The sequence below is a fragment of the Macaca nemestrina genome, chromosome 3, assembly GCF_043159975.1.
Source record: "Macaca nemestrina isolate mMacNem1 chromosome 3, mMacNem.hap1, whole genome shotgun sequence".
Taxonomy (NCBI): Eukaryota; Metazoa; Chordata; class Mammalia; order Primates; family Cercopithecidae; genus Macaca; species Macaca nemestrina.
In genome coordinates this window covers 31,100,806-31,123,007 of record NC_092127.1, presented here as the reverse complement: position 1 = coordinate 31,123,007, position 22,202 = coordinate 31,100,806, and the positions used below count along the sequence as shown (strand labels likewise).

The following is a 22,202-nucleotide window of genomic DNA, read 5'->3' as shown; positions in this document are numbered from 1 at the left end:
TTTCAGGTCATATGTATAAAGTATATATGAAACAAATAAATTCTGTGTTTAGATTTGGGTTTCATTTCCAAAATATCTGAGAATGTCATTGCAAATATTCCAAAAGCTAAGAAAATCTGAAATCTAAAACTCTTAGGTTCCCAAGCATTTTGAATAAGAAGTACACAACCTGTATTTTTTTTTTTTTTTTTTTTTTTTTGGACAGAGTCTCACTCTGTCACCCAGACTGGAGTGCATTGGTGTGATCTTGTCTCACTGCAAGCTCCACCTCCCGGGTTCAAGTGATTCTTGTGCCTCAGTCTCCTGAGTAGCCAGGATTATAGGCATGTGCTACCATGCTCGGCTAATTTTTGTATTATTAGTAGAGACAGGGTTTTACCATGTTGGCCAGGCTGGTCTCGAACTCCTGACCTCAAGTGATCCACCTGCATCAGCCTCCCAAAGTGCTGGGATTAAAGGCGTGAGCCACTGCACCCGGCCTCAACCTGTATTTTAAATGCGTGCTTAAAAACTTTAGAAAATCCAATAAAACATATTTTAAATATAGTAAATGTCAAGTTATCTTAAATAATCCAGTGCTGCTTACACACTTAAATTCTCTTATGACATAAAATCACAAGTTTGAACCTAATTACCTGTTTTAAGTTGAAATTAGTAAGTTCATCTGTTATTCCTTAATTGCCTAATTCTCTTAATCATAAAAAAAACTCCAACCCCCCAATAAGCACAGATTATTCCCACATTAAAATGTAATGCCAATACTATATGTTTGATTAATTTTATCTCTATATTCTAAAATGTATCACCGTTTAAAATACACATATTTATTAAGGGGAGAATTTTATCATAACAGATCAACAAGAGTTTAATCTCAAACAAGCTGAGGTTACTTTTAAGCCAGCAATTTTTTTTTGCCAGGATATATATCTTGAGTTTTCTATAACTGGGATGATTCCACCTGAAGCTTTTGTTAAAGGAACCCTGAGTGCACACCCCTCCGGGGCAATTGATGCTAAAGTACAGATCCTCTGTGTTCAAGTTAGATCTGTGTCCCAGAGGAAACACTTTTTCTTTACCCTTATGTTCAAGGACTGGGAACCTGCAAATTAAACCAACAAGAGGCTGATTTGTATGCATATGGCAGCTAACTAAAGTAATAGCCAGCTTGCCAAACGGTTAAAGTTAGAGGCTAATTTTCCTAACTAAGTAGGGGAAAGGGAGAGGAAGAAAAGGCTTCCATGGGAAGAAAATCATTTCTTTAGGAAGGACAAAGGGATTTTTAGAAGAAAAAACAGGAGATAAAGTTTGTGATGATGTTTGTTTAGGCAGGTTCATGTAGCCTATCCATCCTTTAAGGATATGAATTTCCCCAGGGAAGGGATGTATGACAGGTTTACTGTTGGTCTCTCTCCTGGGAGCAGACTCACCCAAAAGAGGGAATTTAGGGAAGGATTATTTCCCAGAAGTTTCAGATTTTAGTCAGATAAAGGAAGCTCTGAGAAAGCTTCTTTCTGCATCTGGCATCTGTTGATTCTCAAATGTCTTCACCTTAAAATAGTCTTTGTACCAGCCCTGGGATTCTGAGTGGGTCCTCACACCTGTTAAAAGATAATTTAAAAAGAAGTAGAAGTGAAAGGAGAAGGAAGAGAAGGTAACATAATGATATTCATATAAATATAAAATAAAAATGTCTCAGAGACCTCAAAGACTTTAATTCATTTGCTAATGAGAGAACCAGTAAGGTGTTGCAAATAACTCAAAGGAGAATTCAGCGCACACACACACACACACACACACACACACACACACGCCAACAGGAATACTGAAATAAATCTGATTAACACATGCAAAAGAGACCAATAATCTATGGGGCAATAATCAATGTATCTGACAATCTGTATCTATCTGTCACACATAATCTGCATTTCTATGAACAATAAATCATTTGCATTATTATAAGTATTCTACAACTTACAGAGTTGTAACATACAGTCATAGAACATTTCAGTTAGCAATGGAACAGACCCTGTATATGACAGCAGTCCCATAAGATTACAATGGAGCCAAAAAATTCCTATTACCTAGTGACATTGTAGCCATTATAACATTATATTATATAATGTTATGTATATATAATGTTATATGTTATGTTATATAGTATATACATTATAACATATTGTTATAATGTTATAACAATATAATATGTCATATACAAATGTATGTTATGTTATATATGTTATATATGCTATATATGCTATAACATGTTATATGTGTCATATATAACATATAACATACAACATATTACATATAACATAATGTTATACTATAATTATATAATTACATAATTATGGTATAACATTATAAATTATAACATATAAGTATAATTATATGATTATAACATTATATAATAATTATATAATTATGTTATATTATATTTATATATTATATGTTATATAATGTTATAACATAATTATATAACATTATAATTATATAATGTTATAACATAATTATATAATATAACATTATAACAGCACAATTACTTTAAAAAAAACAATGTAAGGTCTGATCTTAGAAATTTTGTTATTGGGCTACCTAATTTACAGCCTTTAGGAGTCATAAATATGACAATTCCAACACTAAACTATTCAAAAGTTGGCATTCCAGTCATACCTGAAGGACCCTATTCGTTGCAAATGTTGATCGTTCACATTCCAATAACAACGTATTTTCATATTTTACCCCATATCCTGACAGTTCCACATGTAGAGATATTTTGGAAAAGCTACCAGAGTACAGGGGTGGGGGACATTTTTAAATTGTTATATATAATCCCTACTGCCTTTTAAGCAGATCTAAGCACCTACCTCTGGTTATACACATATTTGGAAGAAGACTGAATTACTTTGCATGAGAAATAAATAAAAGATACAGGAGCTGAGGGCAGAACCAAACCTTAAGAACAGTGGCAGCCAGGGAGGCTGGAAACAGTGCTGGAAAAGCTGAATCCCTTTCATCCTCCAAGCCAGAGAGACTTCATGACAACTGTCAGTCTAAAAAGGATAGTTAAGATAATTTGCACTGAAATATAAACTCTGTTGTCTGTCACCCTCTCAAAATTGTCAACCGCTTAAAAACTGTCAACCACTGAAATATTTAGGCTGGTTCAGGACAAAAACAGCATTCAGGGCAGATGGATCACTGGGTTACACAACAAGAGCATGTTTACTTGCTCTTCTAGGAACTATTACTTCTGTCACTCTTTGGGCATACTTTTCCAGAGGGACTCAATAGCATTTTTTCTATTGATTTGTGTTATTGCACTGTGAATTATTGCTATTCTTAAGGATATGGTTCCATGCTAAAAAGGAAATGCTTTTTGTTTTAGACTTTCACAAAGTTTCCCTATAAACATCACTTACTGGCCCTTCGCCTTTCTACTTCTGTTCCCAAACAACTGAGTTCTAAAGTCATTTGGTGGATCAGAAGAAGGTATTTTTCTGTGTTGAGTGTGATAGAGTAGTGGTCCAGAGAGGAGTTCCACTGGGGTGAGAAGGGCATCCTTAGAGGGGGCTGGTGCCTGGTCCTAAACAGGGTGGGGAGAGTGCTTATGTAAGTGAGAGTCTGCAGTGAGTAAGGCAAGGAGAGCATCCATGCAGGAAAGAGGATCTGTCAAGATAATAAATATATTAAGTTAATAGAAAGCAGGCTTCTCATTGTCAGGAAAGGGAGTAACCGATATGCAAAGGGAGAAAATGAGACTGAGCCTGTAGTGTTGGATAGGAACTGGACATGAACTCATAGTTTTCAGTATCTAGAAACACAGAAAAATTAATATAGATGGAAATGTGTGTATGTATGAATAACCATACATATATTTCCTAGTCTGTCCACTAAAGAGACCTGGTGGCAGTGATACCCCACTATCAATGAGCTTACCTTGAATCTACATCTTGGCTTCTAAATACCATGCTACCCAGAGAGGACCCAGAGCTCCTTAGAGAAATGGCTGGTTACAGGGCTATAGCAGGGAAAATGCAAGATGATCCTGAAACATCTTGTAGTGCCAGAAAGCAAGGAAGTGCTCAAAAAATGATGCATAAGTATTACAAAGACACCAAAGCTAGGTTAAAAGAGTTCCTACTGGTCCAATTCGAGACAACTCGCACATCAGAATACATAATAATAATCAACAGATTGTAACCCATTGAACAAAATAGGAAGCCATAAGTCTACCTGATAGAAATAAGTAAATGAATAAATTAACATTTTGATGAGGAAAGGTATTTTTGCAGTTTGAAAGTACCCCTCTACAAAATGTGTATTAATTACAAAGGAATTTGGGTGAAATCACTAATGGAAAAAATGAACATCTTGTACTACCTGACAGGTTGAAATGGGCATCACTTGTGTTAATTTCATGCCAAAGATGCATAACCTGAATCTAATTATGATGGACATCAGACAACCCAAATTCAGGAACATTCTACAAAATAATTGTCGCGTTTTTCAAGTATCAAGGCCATGAAAATGAAAACAGGCTAAAGAAATGTGACAATTAAATGCAAGGAGTGATTCCAAACCAGATCCTTTTACTATAAAGGACATTTTGTGGGGGCAATATATAAATGTTAATGGGTTCTGAAGTTTAAGTGGTAGTAACAACTCCATGTTAAATTCCTGATTTTAATGGTTCTATTTACATAGGAAAATGTTCTTGTTTGTAGGAAACACTAAAGTATTTAAGGGTGCCGGAGCATCAGGTCAAAAACTTACTCTGAAATGGTGGGGTGGTGGGGAAATGTTCTTTATCCGATACTTGCAACTTCTCAGTTTGAGATTATCTCAATATTTTTAAGTTTTTTTTTTTTTTTTTTTTTTGAGACAGTTTCACTCTTGTTGCCAAGGCTGGAGTGCAGTGGTGCAATCTCGGCTCACTACAACCTCCACCTTCTGGGTTCAAGTGATTCTCCTGCCTCAGCCTCCCGAGTAGCTGGGATTACAGGCGCCCGCCACCAACCTGGCTAACTTTTTGCATTTTTAGTAGAGACGGGGTTTCACCACGTTGGCCAGGCTGGTCTCCAACTCCTGACCTCAGATATCTGCCCGCCTCGACCTCGCACAGTGCTGGGCTTACAGGCATAAGCCACCACACCTGGCCCAAAAGTTACTTTTAAAATATCACTTAAAAATATTTAAGATTCCTGATATAGCTGTTGAATCATAATGTTATGAAAATGTAGAACTAATTTCATGATACAATCATTGAGGAGCTATATCTACCACTAAATATAAATTTTAAAGACAGGACATAAAAGGATAATATTCAGAAAAGAAGTTATGTGGAGAAGAATATTCAAAAGAGCTTCATGAAAACACAAGCAGGTATGGCCACTTAAAACATCTTCAAAGTATCTGACAATTCATCAAAGAATTCTTCTTAAAATCTTGGTGTTTAAAGTGTTCTTTAAAAATTAATAAAGATATAAAAAGTTAGTCTCAACACAGATTGGTTTATTTATATGTATGCTTGAGATCTCTGAAATATGTGATGTTCTGCCAGTAATGGCCTTTGGCATGCAAATCCCTTTTTTTGACTTTGTTTTAAACAATTGGTTGAAAAAAGATTAATTTTGAATAATTTCACAAGTGAGAACATTATTTATAGCACAACTCATTATTATATAGATTTGACTATGTGCTTCATCAAACTATGTGCTCTGAAATGACTACATACAGTCAAAGCCTGTCATAGATGGATTGCTTCTCTATGAGAATGTTAATTGCCCTGTTATTAAGAAGTCTCACCATACTTCACAAAATAAGTAGTCACTTTTATTTTTTTCATGCTTTGATCATTGACCCCCAATACATTTTTACATAATAAGCTCTTAATGATTTTTCAAACTATTCTATTCTTATTTCTTCATAATTATGAGCATTCTAGAAAGTTCCAAAGATTTACAAACTTGGTAAGGATAATAAGAACATAACTGTACTGGGAGTCTACAGAAATCTTTGAAATTATATAAATCTCAGATTTTAAAGTGTTATAGTTAATATGTGGCCGACACAAAAACCTGCACACAGATGTTTATAGCAGCTTATTTATAATTGCCAAAACTTAGAAGCAACCAAGATGTCTTTCAGTAAGTGAGTGGATGAATATATGTTACTAAGTGTGAGAAGCCAGTTTGAAGAGGCTACATACTGCATGATTCCAATGACATACCATTCTGGAAAAAGAAGAACTATGGAGATAGTAAAAAGTTCAGTGGTTACCAGAGGACGTTTAGAGCAATGAAACTACTCTGTATGATACTATAATGGTGGATACGTGTCATTATACATTTGTCCAAACCCATAGAATGTACAACATCAAGAGTGAACTCCAATGTAAACTATGGACTTTGGGTGACAATGATGTGTCAATGTAGGTTCATCAACTGCAACAAATGCACCACTCTGGACTGACTGGGGAGAGTGTTGATGGTGGAGGTGCACGAGGCAGGGAATACATGGGCACTCTCTGTACCTTTTACTCTATTTTGCTGTGAACCTAATAGCTATAAAAAATAAAGTCTACTTTTTAAAATGGCATGGTTGCCCTTCAAAGTCAGAATAGGATGATTATGTAAAATGTTATCAAATATTCATACCTTTCAGTTGTTTATGGAACAATTTTTACTTCTTAAGTTTGTCTCCTCTAATTTTACTATTCAACAATTTTCAGCATCCCTAACCAGAGATACAAACAATGACATGGGCTTTGTTTACAATGAGTGTTCTTTTGAGTGTGTGTGGGTGGGGGGACATAAGATTAAAACACTTGAAACAATTGGACAACCAATATGTGATGAAATTTAATTAATTGATTGTTAGTGTAGATGAGTGTGTCTGGTGCAAAGAAGTTAAAGTGGACTGCTTTTTGAAGTATTGATAGTTTTGAAGTTCTTATAGTCCTCTTCATTCTATTAAATGTTTATTTGTAGGGGTATAAATATAGCAAAGCAGATAATATTTCAAAACTTTAACCTTTAAATTAGCTTGGGCACTCAAACACATTCTTTCCTAGAAACACAATTGCAAATAATGACTAATTTTTCTTCAAAAAATGAAGTAAAAGAATATTTATCTAATAGGATTAGAATCTCACCTCAATTCAAGCCAATAAAGTCTGAGTCAGGAATTCCAACAAGGCTGGAGCACAAATTTCAGGAGGAAGTGATGGTGATGAGAGGGAATGGTAGTGATGGAGGAGGAGTTCCAGGAATCGGGGAAGGTATAAAAAACCAGAATGGGACTTCTGGATTGAAGAAGGGGTTTTAAAGTGTTGAAGTGAGTGAGAAAGTGTTGAGCTGAGTTAGAAAACTCACATGGTGAAGCTCTTGGGTAAGGATGGAAATAAAGGCAAATGAGCTATCTTTATTCTTGCACCCTATGGTTCCCCCAGAGAGTCTCAGTAGTGGCACTGCCATGCTTCCAGCTGGTCAAGCCAGTTCAGAAGATTCTGTCCATTTCCATTCTACCCCTAAATTACACGTAAAATATGTTCACTTCTCTCCTCTCCACTGGCACCATTCTAGACTAAGCCTCATTTGTCTGTTACCTGGAGCACTGCAAAGTTTCCTAATCAGCAGCCCAGCTTTCCCTCTTACCCTCCCCTCAAGTCTCCTACCCAATGGCACTCTACCCCAGTAGCCAGAATTATGTAAACAAAACATACCTGTTTACTAAGTGGCCCCTTGGCTTCAAATCCTTCCTTGATTCCCCTTTGCATTTTAAATAAAACCCAAACTTCTTCCCTTTGCCCAAGGATACTTCTCTACCTCATCAACCTCAGCTCATGTCACTTGTCCCCTGCTCGCTGGGCTCCATCACCACAGCCTTCCCAGAGTTCCCTAATCCTCAGCCTGAAGCCTCTTCCTCACCACTTTAACTACCACCACCACTTTCCCACTACTACCTCCCCTACTCTCATGGGTCATTTCCTTTTCTTCCTCCAGATCTCAGCTTACATGGCACCATTTTACAGAGGCCTCCCTCTAACTACCCCTTGTACAAAGCACCAGCACATAGTTATTTTCCATTACGTCACCTGTTTTCTTTCTTTTTGGACCTCTCCATGAATTGTAATTATTTATTAACTTATTCAGTGTATCCTCCCTGGGAGATGGTAACCTCCCCTAGGGCAGGAACTCTGTTTCATTCAATGATGCATGCATAAAATCTTGTACAGGGCCTTACACTTAACAACTATCCAATATAGAAATGATCACATGGCACCTGCTTTCCTGTTATCCTCTATGACTGCTTCTTTCTCTAATACAATACAGGAGTTATTAAGAAATTATTTTAGGCAGTTAGAAAGGGTAAAAGAGGCCGGGTACAGAGGCTCACATCTGTAATCCCAGCACTTTGGGACGCTGAGATGGGCGGATCACCTGAGGTCAGGAGTTCGAGACCAGCCTGATCAACATGGTGAAACCCCGTCTCTACTAAAAATACAAAATTAGCCAGGCGTGGTGGTGCATGCCTGTAATCCCAGCTACTCAGGAGGCTGAGGCAGAAGAATCACTTGAACCCGGGAGACGGAGGTTGCAGTGAGCCAAGATTGTGCCATGGCACTCCATCCTGGGCAACAAGAGAAACTCTGTCTCAAAAAAAAAGAAAAAAGAAAAAAGAAAAGAAAGGGTAAAAGAGTCCTCGGTGGAATTTTCCTTTAATGAAAAGCAGCTCCAAACCATTTCTTTTCTAACAGAAAGCAGCCTGAAAAGTCAAGCTGCAAGCACAGATACGCAAGCTGGAAGCTTTCATATGTAAATGTCAGCAGCTGTACCTGGAAGCCAGATACATTCAATTGGCGATTCCTGCTCCCTTTTCCTTATCACCATGTGCGTAGGTATCACAGCACTGGCCAGGTAAAGCCACGTGTGCAGGTGTCTTGGTGACAGCCAAGTAGAAGCCACATTTGCATAATAAAAGATTAGGGTGCAAGGGCCAGTCTTTTCAGTCTTTTCGCAGGCTATGTAAATGACACACCTGGTGAAACCAGTCCCCTGGGCTTTATGTAAATCAATCACCGCCTCCTCAAGCCTCGGTACAAAATCAATCATGTTCTGCCCCAAAGCCCGGAAACCCTCTCTTGGGCCACCCGCTTTCTCATCTCTCTTTCTCTCTCTCTCTTCCTTTTTGTCTATTAAACGTTCCTCTCCTTAACCTACTCCACGTGTGTGTCCACATCCTTAATCATCTCGGGGTGAGACAATGAACCACAGGTTTTCCCCAGACAGTGAGGTCGTTTCAATACCGGACCAGCCTTGATTCTGAGCCCATAGTAAGAATACGACAAATTTCTGTTTTTAAAATTATTGGCTGAAAATTGTTTGTAGAAGAGGGTAATTGGATGGAACTGTGAAGTATGGGCAGACGTTTCATAAAAGAGAGGAATGGAGAGGACGTTCGGGTGGGAAACAGCATGAACAAAGGCAAAGAAAAAAATGTTGGCATCTTCTGGAATCATGGAAAGAACATCCTAAGAGGTGAAGGTTCCTGGAAAGTAACCGGCATCAGGGTTGTATAAACCATGATGAGAAAGACAAATGATGATAAAATATCAGGGAGAAGCTACTCTTTGCCATGCCTTTGCATTAACCTTCCAACTTTGTGTCTTCTCCCCTTTTCCCCAGTTTCTCACGGGGGTGGACAGGATGTCAAGTGCTCCCTTGGCTACTTCCCCTGTGGGAACATCACAAAGTGCTTGCCTCAGCTCCTGCACTGTAACGGTGTGGACGACTGTGGGAATCAGGCCGATGAGGACAACTGTGGTGAGTGAAGCCCCTACAGTCACGGTGAGAGAAAGGGACAGAAAGGACTGAAGGTGAAGTCGCTGAGACTTCTCTCAACAAAAAGACAAAACTAAATTGAAATACAAAACATATGTTGCTTAAGGAAATCTTACACTTATTTCAATAGCTTAAAATATCCACTCTTTTTTTTTTTTTTTTTTTTTTTGAGACGGAGTCTTAGTCTGTTGCCCAGGCTGGAGTGCAGTAGCGTGATCTCTGCTCACTGCAAGCTCCGCCTCCCGGGTTCACGCCATTCTCCTGCCTCAGCCTCCCTAGATGCTGGGACTACAGGCGCCCGCCACCGTGCCCAGCTAATTTTTTGTATTTTTAGTAGAGATGGGGTTTCACTGCGTTAGCCAGGATGGTCCCAGTCTCCTAACCTCGTGATCCGCCCGCCTCTTCCTCCCAAAGTGCTGGAATTACAGGCATGAGCCACCGCGCCCAGCCTTAATATCCACTCTTTTCTATGTAATGGTATCACAGCCAATGTTCCAGATAAGTGATGGTTGCTCATAGAGTAAGTTTTAACCAAGATTGTCCAACCCACAGCCCTCAGGCTGCATGCAGCCCAGGACAGCTTTGAACAGAGCCCAACACAAATTCATAAGGTTTTTGAAAGCATTCGTTTTTTTGTGATTTTTTTTTTTAAGCTCATCAGCTATCATTAATGTAAGTGTATTTTATGTGTGGTCCAAGACAACTCTTCTTCCAATGTGGCCCAGGGAAGCCCAAAGTCTGGACACCCCTGTTTTAACCCAACAAACCTGTCCAAATAAGGTGTTAGAAGCAGAATGCTGTTGAAATTGAGAATACGGGCTCTGGAGCCAGACTGCCCAACTTTGAACTTGGGTACAACGATAACCAATTATGTAAACTTGAGAACATTTCCTAGCCTCTCTGTGCCTCAGTTTCCTCATTTTATAAAAGGGCGTGGTAATTGTGCCTATACTATAAGAATTCAGGAAGATTAAGAGTACAGAATTAGGACATCTAGGAGGTGCTATCTAAGTGTCGGATGCTGTTGCCCTTTCTTATCTTTTGGGAAGAAAAGTGAGTCCTTCTAAAAGAGACAAAACAAACAATATGTCAATACAACTTACTACTTAACCAACAACCATACCTCTGGATTTATAAAGCTGGTAAGTAGGGCTTCTGGCCAATTTGAATATAGGAAAATAGCTTTCGGTTACAATTTTGTTCAAACTTCTGAAGCCTTAAAAATACAAAGTTAGAACCTGAATTGTTTGGATCTGAGTCACTGGGAAAATAAACTTCGGTTAATAATGTAACACAGTAAGATTTCTCACCTGTCAAGAAGTAAGGTACTATTTTGGAGGACAAAAAGATGCATAACAATGTTAGTATGCAAAGTGTCACATAAATAATATACGCTAATGAGGCCTTGCTGGGATCACTCCCCCAAGTGGTTCAGGCTTTTAAAGAAACCACCTTGAAGGAATTAAGTTTCCGTTAACATAAAATAAGATGAACACCAGGCTTGAAAATCCTCCTACCTGAAAAAAATCAGCTAGGTCACACAAGCAAACCTTAACTGAGCTTATTTCTTGAACGTAACTGAAACTTAGGTTGTTTCTTGTAAATGCCTCTGATAATCACAAACAAAACTTAAATTGTCTTTCTAAAGTGGTATAGCAGTAAATCAGTTTTAACCAATCCCCTATCACCTGGAAACCCCATTGTAATAACCAGTCATGGAAAAGGTTGAAGAATTTCCTCATTTTCACTTTATGAGCAACCCTATAATTCATGCCTCTGAGCTTTCTTACCGCCTGGACTGAAATCTCCCTGATACCGAGTTGTACTTTCTCTTGCTGTATGATAATAAACTTTTAAATTTTTATAACTCGATCTGATTTTATTTTTGACACTTGTTAGTTTGAAACACTATTTCTATCTGATGGCAGTAACTCAGTAGAACCACACTATCTAAACTAGTGAGCTTAAGCTACAACTGTATTTGATTTGGATGGCTATAAATATGTTTTCATTTATTTAAAAAAATAACATCTTGTTAAAATAAATTAATATTACATAATTTTTTAATTAGATGAAACAGTGTTTTGCCCACTGCCAGTCAGTTCCCTCTCGACCTGCTGGCAATTCAAATAGAGAGTTCTAGACAGAGCAACAGGAAAATTTCACTCCAATTAAAATGGCAGCTGGAAGCAGGAAAGGAATGTGGTGGGAGTAGCAAATTTGCCAGCAACTGTAGCTTCTCAGTGGAAAAAAAGCTTGTGCTACATTTAAAGAGGCCAAGTAGCAAAAGTAGCAATGCTTATAGTAATAATCCTCAAAATCATGCAAGTTTCTCAGGATTCACCAAAAAGCACATTTAGACAGAAGCAATAGGGCATTGGGGTTTCAGAGAGAAGTTCGGTAATCAGAGTTAAACTCTAGCTATAGAGGGAGGCAAAGAATGGCTTGTTTTCTTTTCTATAAAACGGGAATGATAAGAGCATCCATGGTCATGGGTTGTTAACAGGATTCCATGAGATAATGTATCCGAGATGCTTAGCAGAGTGCAGGTACTCTGGACTGAATGCTTGGGTCCCCCATAAAGTTCATATGTTGAAGCCCCATCCCCCAATGTGATAGGATTTGGAGATGGGATTTGGGGGATGTAATTAGGAATACCTGAGGCCATAAGGGTGGATTAGTATCCTTATGAGTCTTAAGGGAGCTTGCTTCATCTCTCCACCATGTAAGGAAACGGCAAGAAGTCTGCTGTCTGTGAACCAGAAAGTGGGCAATCACTAGACATGACTACCAGCACCTTGATCTTGGACCGCCCAGTCTCCAGAACTGTGAAAAATAAATGTTTATGTTTAAGCCACCCAATCTGTGATACTTAGTTATAGTAACCTGACCTAAGACTACAGTCCATGAAATTAGCACTCAGTAAATGTTACCTAGTGTATCAGTTCGCTGTAATTATATTACAAACATAGTGGCCTAAAAAGTAACCATTTATTTAGTGTATGATTCTTGGGGTCAGCAATTTTGGATGGACTCCACTGAGATGAGCCAGGCAGTTCTGGTTTCAGCTGGATTTTCTTATGCACCTGCAGCCATCTGTGGATCAGCTATGCCATGATGTCTGGGACCTTGTCTGTGTCCTTAATTCACTATTGCCAACATTTGAAAACTCTCAAGTCCAGTTTTGGAAATCTGGGAAAGATCATAATTCACTCTTATAAAGACATGTCTATGTAAAAAAATAACTATTTCAATTTGTTACTGATCTTCTTATGCCAGAATCACATAACTTTCTTGAAATTCACTGAGACCACTGGATCTCCAAAAGTAGTCCTGAGACCAAACTCATCAGCATCACCCAGGAAATTAGAAATACACATTTTGGCCAGGCCCAGTGACTCACACCTGTAATCCTAGCACTTTGAGAGGCCAAAGTGGGAGGATTGCTTGAGTCCAGGAGTTGGAGATCAGCCTAGGTAACATGGCAAAAACCTGTCTCAATTTTTTTAAAAAAAGAAAAAATAATTATTTTAAAATATTTATATAAAAAATTTTTAAAAAGAAATGCAAGTTCTCAGGCTCCATCCCAGACCTATTGAATCAAAAGCTCTGTTTTAATAAGAGCCTTGTGTCATTCTAATACACATTAGGTTTTGAGAGGCATGAATCTAAACCCAGTGAGCAGAAAATCAGGAATGCATGCAAAATGGTAGCAACAGCAGAGGTACAGTAGAATCAAGTTTTCAATATGATACACAAGCATTCTAACTTGCTCACAAACTCCATTATTATCAATTATCTACAATTTTTAGCTCCTCTAGGAAAACCGGTACTGTAGTAGTGGCAGTCATCTAGAAATAGAAAAAAAAAAATTAACTCCATTCAAAACCTCAAAGATGCCCAGTTGGCATGCTGCTGCTGTCCATGCAAAAATAGGCCGGAACTTTCCAGGAAGGATGGCAGACTTTCGTCACCGTCTTTAGAGTCCAGGTGATGGAAAAATTATGAGATGTAGTTATTTCTGCTTGTCTCTAATTGCTTTAATTTCCCTTGTGAGCTGAGTGGTTTTTTCCTTCATTTTATAGTATCTGGATCATTTATGCTCCCAAGGCTGTTTCTTCTTCTCCTTCTCCTTCTTTTTTTTTTTTCTTTTGAGATGGAGTCTCTCTCTCTCTCACCCAGGCTGGAGTGCAGTGGCATGATCTCAGTTCACTGCAACCTCTGCCTTCAGGATTCAAGTAATTCTCCTGCCTCAGCCTCCTGAGTAGCTGGGGCTACAGGTGTGTGTTACCATGCTCGGCTAATTTTTTGCATTTTTAGTAGAGACGGGGTTTCACCGTGTTAGCCAGGATTGTCTCGATCTCCTGATCTTGTGATCCACCAGCCTCCGCCTCCTAAAGTGCAGGGATTACAGGTGTGAGTCCACCGCACCTGGCCGGCTGTTCATTTTTAAAACATGCATATGTAAATTCTGTTTAATACTGATTAAATTAAGTCAGAAAGTTGCTTCTTTTCAGAATATGTAAACCTCATGCATATTTTCAGTCATGTAAAATACAGTATCTTAACATACAAATATAAGAAAACGCCATAATTAAAAAGCAATTTTAGAATAATAACTTACAACTTAATAGTGTATTGTCAAATAAAATACCTTCTTTTAATGAAAGGGCTTTTTCTTTAATCAGACCTTTTAAGGTATATTTTAAACTCCAAAAATCTCTCCCTTATTCTGTCAAGCTGTTTAAACATTGACACTAATAATTATTAAAATGGAAAAATAAGTCAAATGGAAATAGTGGAAATAAAATTTAGGGAAATCGCTGAAAAAAATGAAACACCAAATGAATTAAACCAAGTCCCTGTATTTGAACTAATATATGAACTAATTATATTTAGAAAGAACTGTCACTTTTGTGTTATCACAGGCACTTTAAACAAGTACTCTTATTTAGTACATACTGAGGTCCCAGTTTTCAGAAAACCCATAAATAATTAATTTCCCTATAAGTGAACACTTTATTAAGTATAAAAAATAAAATGTTTCAGCACAAAGAGCATTGACATTAACTCAGTGAAGATTTTTTATGGACACAATGCAAGCCAAATCAATAGATTTAAAAGTTTTCAGTTCAATTCATATGAATCCCTTTTTTCTAAAACATTTACACAATATAGAATTTACATATATATACAGACATACATATATCAAAAACTGCTTACACTATTTTTATAATAACTTTGATCCTTACTGGTAAACTTCAGTATAGAAATGTATAGATGTTTCCTGAGTTACGCCATTTTATATAATTCCCATATAATTCCATTTGTTTTATTGCCATGTGTCACTAACCCATTCTTCATCTCTACTCAGAACTGTCACAGACACAATCAAACAGCATAAGGACCAAAAAAAAAAATGTTTGTAAGTCATCAGAGCAGTGTTTGATGTGGCAATGACAAACCCAAAAAGGAGGGATCTTTCAGTTTTTCAGCTGGAACTATCACACATGGGAGAATACGTCTGAGTAAATACCAAAGGAACCTGATGACAAAAAGTTGCGGGTTCTTCTTTAGTAATCATCTGTGTTCGTTTTCAAATGAGTGCAAGCTCAGTAGTAAAAATGTTAAAGGAGCATCAAATTCTCAGATGCTATTAAATTAGTTCACTACCTCTAGATTTGTATTTAAAAGAAACTTTGCATTTCTAGATTAGAATTTGCTCTAGCATTCCTTCTGTGTTATAAACAGAAGGCTGTGCTAAATGAGGGCTCCCCTTCATGGTTACACTAACCCAGCCTTATCCTAGAGACAGGTTGAATTACTATACTGGGAAGACTGGCGTTCTGGTGCCTCTCCAGCGTACTCTTGTTCTTTAGCACTTTAGCAGCCTTCTCTACGGGAAAAAGATAAAGGCCTTTGTCAGTCTGTTTACATATTAGCAATTCTATAACCCATAGGGGAAATGGAAAACCTCTTCTAATACATTTTGGGTCATTTAGTGCATTAGTAACTGCCAAAAGTTAACATGCAAATAATGTGACCTTATTTGGAAATAGGGTCTTTGCAAATATAATGCAAGTAAAGAGTGACATCATACTAGATCAGGGTGGCCCTAGATCCAATGACAGTGTCCTTACAAGAGACAGGAAATGGCATACAGAGATGCTGGAGAGAAGAAGGCCATGTGAAAACAGAAGCAGAGACCGAAGCGATGCTGCCACAAGCCAAGGAACACCAGGAGCCATCAGAAGCTGAAAGAGGCAAGGAGAGATTCTCCCCAAGAACATTTTGAGACTCTGTGGCCCCGCTGACGCCTTGGTTGCATACATCTGGCCTCCAGAACTGTGAAAGAACAAATTTCTCTTGTTTTTGTTTTTCTGTTTTGAGACAGAGTCTCACTCTGTAACCCAGGCTAGAGTGCAGTTGTGTGATCTCAGCTCACAGCAACCTCCGCCTACTGGGTTCAAGCAATTCTCTTGCCTCAGCCTCCTGAGTAGATGGGACTACAGGTGCGTACCACCATGCCCAGCTAATTTTTGTATTTAGTAGAGATGGGGTTTTACCATGTTGGCCAGGATGGTCTCGATCTCTTGACCTCGTGATCCGCCCACCTCGGTCCCCCAAAGTTCTGGAATTACAGGCATGAGCCACCACGCCCCGCCAACTTCTCTTCTTTTAAGTCACCAAGTTTGTGGGAATTTGTTACAGCAGCCCTGGAGAACAATGCACGTTAGGACAGGACATGGAGAAGGGCCACCTTCTGTGGGCTTAAAGAGACATTATTAAGGTCGACATAAACTCCTTGTCCAGACTAAAGTGAGCTTAAAATTTAGTCTTAGTGAATTTTAGACAGAATTTCCAGTGAGCTGTTCTTATGCATAATTGTATGTGGCATAAAACCTCCTAACGACAATTTTGCTTCGCTGTTCAGTTGCAGTTCTGGGTTGTGCTAAACTTGAACCACATGGTTTTTACCAGGTGTTTTGTACTCTTTTATGTTATGGCGAGTCAGGTATGGCTACAAGAGACACCAGGGAGGCTCAGAAACACAAAAGTTTGTTATTCCCACAGGTTCTAGAGACAGGAGGCAGGGCATACCATACAGGGCTAGATGGGAAAGACACCAGGGTGGTCAGGAGGCAGAAGACAGGGGTGAGAGGGGAGGCATCAGGCCAGAGCCTTTATTGGGATTTCCGAGGGAAATCAAGGCAGTGCAAGGTGAACAGCTTAAGATGTGCTGGTTTGAATAATTTTGGAGGGCTCTAAACTCTAGCGGTGGTCCTTACTTCCCTGCTACCTGGGCCTAGGATGATGAAGCAGAAGGAGGACTGTTACCTCTGGGATGTGTGGGCTAGTCAGAGGAGCTCTAGGTCTGGATTGGTTAGCGTGCATATCAAAGGCATGCTCTGAGCACACTTTGCTCTCTAAGAACTGACAGCCCCTGGGAAAGACCATCTCTTACTAGCCTAGAAAGGTTTTTTAAAAGATGTTAAATATCATAATATACAGAAAAAAGTTTTAAATATGCAATATACCAAGTCTTTCTTGAGTTCAACTTTGCCAGCACTTCCTTCCCTGCCTCCCACTTAGCAAATGTACACAGAAAGTTGCAGCAACAAAAAACAGTAAGTAGAAAGTCAACTTTACCATGTAGCAAAAACTGCCCTCTGCGTTTGAATGCTTCTCTGGGGAACTCCTTGAAAGTATGAACATTTTGCCACGTAAACTTTTCTATTTCAGCTCCTTCCCAATGTGATCTTAAATGCTTTGCCTTCCCTCCCCACCACGCCGGCCTTTGTTGTCTGTTAGTAATAGTTTACTTTGCAATTTTGCCATTCACTGCGTATTTTAGGTTTGAAAAGACATCTTGTGTTCTAGGTTTGTCTATGCATGACTATTTATTATTATTATTATTTTTTGAGACTGAGTCTTGCTCTATCGCCCAGGCTGGAGTGTAGTGGCGCGATCTCGGCTCACTGCAACCTCCGCCTCCCAGGTTCAAGCGATTCTCCTGCCTCAGCCTCCTGAGTAGCTGGGATTACAGGCACCTGCCACCACACCTGGCTAATTTTTAGTAGAGACAGGGTTTCACCATGTTGTCCAGGCTGCTCTTGAACTCCTGACCTCAAGTGATCCACCCGCCTCGGCCTCACAAAGTGGGATTATAGGCATGAGCCTCCGCACCCAGCCTGTGCATGACTATTTGTGCCACTATATTCTAACCCTCCTAGGAATATTTGCTTTTGTCTAATAAGAGTTGTAATAATAAAATTAATAGTGTCTTCCATGTTTTTAGTATTTATTATGTTTCAGACATAGTCCTAATCCTTTAAGCACATTCTCTCATTTCCTCCTTACTATAAATTAGATATGATAAGACTATTTCCATTACACAGGGAAGGAAAATGGAAGTACAGAGAGGTTACGTAACTCTTCTGACATCATGGTGTGCTCAGAATTCAAACCAAATGCTTGGCTTGTTCTGTTTTGTTTTGTTTTTTGATTGGGAAGAAAGAACATGCTTATGATACTAATTGTTGTGTAGTAGGGCCTTCAAACAAATCTCTTATTGATAAAATTTGAATTCTATGAAGTCTTCCCTTTAAAGATTTTGGTTTTAAAAAGGTAAATTATTTTTAACTTTCTTTTTAAAATATAATATATAAGAGATTAGATGAACTTCCAAACCTAAAATTGCAAGTATCATAGTATGAATAATGAATAATATTTTTATAGCACTTTCCATTTTGACTGCTTTATACATTTTACCTCATTTAATCCTCATGACAACCCAGGAGAAAGGGACTGTTTTTGTTCCCTTTAAAGATGGGGACATTGATGCCCTGCATCAATTTCATCCACATGGTGGATGTCTGTTTTGCATTGTTATAAAGGAATAGTTGTGGCTGGGTAATTTATGAAGAAAAGAAGTTTATTTGGCTCATGGTTTTGCAGACTTTACAAAAAGCAGGGTGCCAGCATCTGCTCAGCTTCTGGTGAGGGCTCAGGCTGCCTCCTCTCATGGCAGAAGGGAGAGGGGAGCCAGTGTGTGCAGAGATTACATGGCGAGAGAGGAAGCAAGAGAGAGGAGGGGAGGTACCAGGCTCTTTTTAACAGCTAGCTCTCTTTTGAACCAATAGAGCAAGAGAGAAGTCGTTCACCTCAAGGGACAGCATAAATCTGTTCATGAGTGACCCACATTCATGATCCAAACTAGGACCCACCTCCTAATACTTCTAATACCACCACACTGGGGATTATATTTCAACATGGTGTTGAGTGAGAACAAACGTCCAAACTATAGCAGTAGATACGACAATCAACTCAAGTTCTCAAGTGAGTGAGAAATGTAAATCTTTCTTTTTCTATGGCCAAAGATAATTTCTGCTACAAGTCTCCATTCTTCCAAGTGGTAGAAGTCTAAACCAAGGCAGTTAAAGGTCTGATTCATTTCCCTTCACCTGGGATTACAGTTGAGCTCAGCAGTCTCTGTGGTGCCAGGACATTGTGTGGGGGGTCTGGTTGTCTGTTATCAGCTGATGATGGCGCATCCCCTAAGCTATGCATAAATCTATCTGGTCCTCTGCCATAAGTCGCCACTCTGTTATCTCCTGTCTGTCTCAGGCCCTTTCACATCCAGTGCCTCTCCTGCCTACATCTGTGGCATTCTGGGGCTCACAGGAAACACTTAGTACTCCTGAGCCAGGCTGAGCCCAGGAGAACTTTCATGCTCGTATTTAGGTCCATCTGCCTAGGTCCATCTGCCTAGGCTGTTATGGCTATGTCTCCTCTACTATTCCCATGTCAAGCCAAAGTGTGCAATAATTCTGTGGGTCCTGCCATACATAAGGCCTCTACTTAGCAAAGGACACCAGGCTACCCCTGCTTCCAGCACCCAGAAACCAATGTGGGAAACGTGTGGTTTCTCCTAGATTCAGCCCGAGGAGGGAAGGAAGAAAGACCCCTCCACTCTGTCTTTCTGGTGCAAGTCTCTTGTTAAGTCTGGGAACAGCAAAGCTCAGTTCTTCTCTTTTTTGGTTTTCCATATCTATTGTCAATGATCAAATTTAAGCATTTAAAAATCGAATACCAAGAAATTTGACTCCCTTATTATCTGTAAACTTCTGTCTCATCCCTTTCAGGCAATGAAAGTGGTTAATTCTAGCTGCCTAGGATAGGAAAAGAGGCAGAAAGTGCAAGGAATTTAAGAGAAGGAAAACTTTGTTAATGCCCCAGAGTATTTTTCCTGTCACTGGCTTGGCACCTACTAATCCATGAGAATTAGATAAGCAGTACTTATTTATGGGTGTGATGGTGATGATACATATTTTCAAATAAGATTATAAGAATGTTTGAAGTATGTCAAGCCCTTTTAAAATTTTCAAGTGGTCCTGCCTTTAAAATTCTGGAACATTAATTATTCCATCATTTCCAAAGTACGACTTATACAGCTATCAGAATGATGGCAATGCCAGGTGGTTTGATGGAGACATTAGCTGTTCTCATTTCAGAATATTCCACTAAAGTTGGTGGTTTGTCTTGTTTTCAAGATAAAAACACAGAAGGATACACATTACATGCCTGTATCAAAATATTTTATATACCCCATATATATATAGACTGACCATGTACCCATAAAAATTAAAAATGTAAATAAAACACAGGAGGAAAAGTGACGTGGGTCATAAATATGTGTATTAATGTATAATCATGCATTGCATTTTCAAAATTTTCTGGTTTTCTATTTATTATTCTCAAAATAACATTCCAAATACCTAAGTAGCTGAACCCTAGGCTTTTCTGAAAATACAGACCTAGCTTTAACCTCAAATTTGTTTATTTGTGTTTATCTAATGCTACTTAAACTATGTATGGGTTACCACCACAAAGATTTTCCTTTCAGAACACTTCCTCCTATATGGGACAGAGAAGGTAATTTGTTAGCAGCCTCAGTTTCTTTTAAAAGATGCCCAGGATTATGTCATATCCTTTGATTTCCATAAAGAGTTGCCTCCAAAAGGTATTGAGACCCCAGAAAAAGGTATATGTATTCTGTCCTGCAAACTGCTGTTGTTGTTAAATTCAAAGAAACTCCATAGAGTTTGATGAATCCTCTGCCTGGCCAGCCTGCATTCCAAGGTTTACTCCGGTGGCCTAGGGCACCTCTGCTCTTGCAGGTAATAATCTCATTTTACTTTATGAGCAAAAGATCTTCCACCGTGTTCCATGAATGAGTACTGAAAATTGAGTAAATGTGTGAGAATCAGAAATGCTCCACTTTAGGGCCAGACATGGTGGCTCATGCCTGTAATCCCAGCACTTTGGGAGGCCGAGGTGGGTGGATCACTTGAGGTCAGGAGTTCGAAAGCAGTCTGGACAACATGGTGAAGCTCTGTCTCTACTAAAAATTAGCCAGGTGTGGTGGCGGGTGCCTGTAATCCCAGCTACTCAGGAGGTAGAAGCAGGAGAATCACTTGAACCTGGAAGGCGGAGGTTGCAGTGAGCTGAGATCATGCCACTTCACTCCAGCCTGGGTAACAGGGTGAGACACTGTCTCAAAAAAAAAAAAAAATAAAGAAAGAAAGAAAGAAAAAAAAAGAAAAGCTCCACTTTGCATAAATCCAAGCCTTATAAATTAATCACTTATTCATTAATCAATAAGCATGTATACTTATTAAACTATCAGATTTAACCTTTCATTTTCATAAATGATCATACCATTTAACATGACATCATCACAGTCTGGCCTTGCCTCTGACTGAGACATAAGTCTCTCAACCAAACATCAAGGGAGCCCCGGAGCGACCCTGCAAATCGACAGGAATGTTTCTGAGGACTACCTGCATCTGAGCCACCTGGGGCGCTGTGAAAGCTCTGAGTCCTAACCCCCCACCCCAGAAATGCTCATCTAATAAGTAGGAGTAAAGCCCAGGAATTTGCATTTTTAACAAATACCCCAGAGGAATATCAAACCAGCTTAAGTTTTGAAATTATTCACATCCCAGTGGAGACAATTTTATTATCCAATTCATACCAGTGAGAAAATGATTAAATCAAAAGTTTTTAACTTTGGCAGACATCTAATCACTTGGAAGGCTTGTTAAAACACAGATTGCTGGCCTCCCAGGTTGCAGGGTTTCTGATTCGGTGCATCTGAAGTAAGGCCCAAGAACTTGCTTTTCTTTCAAGTTCCCAGGTGATGCTGCTGCTGGTCCCAGATCTACACTTTTGAAAACCACTGATCTAGACAGATAGTCGTCTTGTGCAAATCCAAAAGCAAATATATTTCAAAATGTACCAATAGGTGTCACATAGAAAGAGTTAAACAAAATTAAAGCTATTTCTTTATTGCCCGAG

General features: G+C 38.9%; 1 protein-coding gene and 1 long non-coding RNA gene across 2 annotated transcripts in view; one reads left to right on the top strand and one right to left on the bottom strand.

The window, feature by feature from the left end:
- The window catches only part of LOC105488636 (relaxin family peptide receptor 1), a 123,960-nt gene that overhangs the window by 33,629 nt on the left and 68,129 nt on the right, over positions 1–22,202 (top strand). Inside the window, 1 exon segment of the mRNA XM_071092886.1 lies at positions 9,687–9,824. Coding sequence (XP_070948987.1) covers positions 9,687–9,824 — 138 coding nt within the window.
- LOC105488637 (uncharacterized) overlaps positions 1–22,202 on the bottom strand; it is a 111,264-nt gene that overhangs the window by 74,501 nt on the left and 14,561 nt on the right. The window lies entirely within an intron of this gene.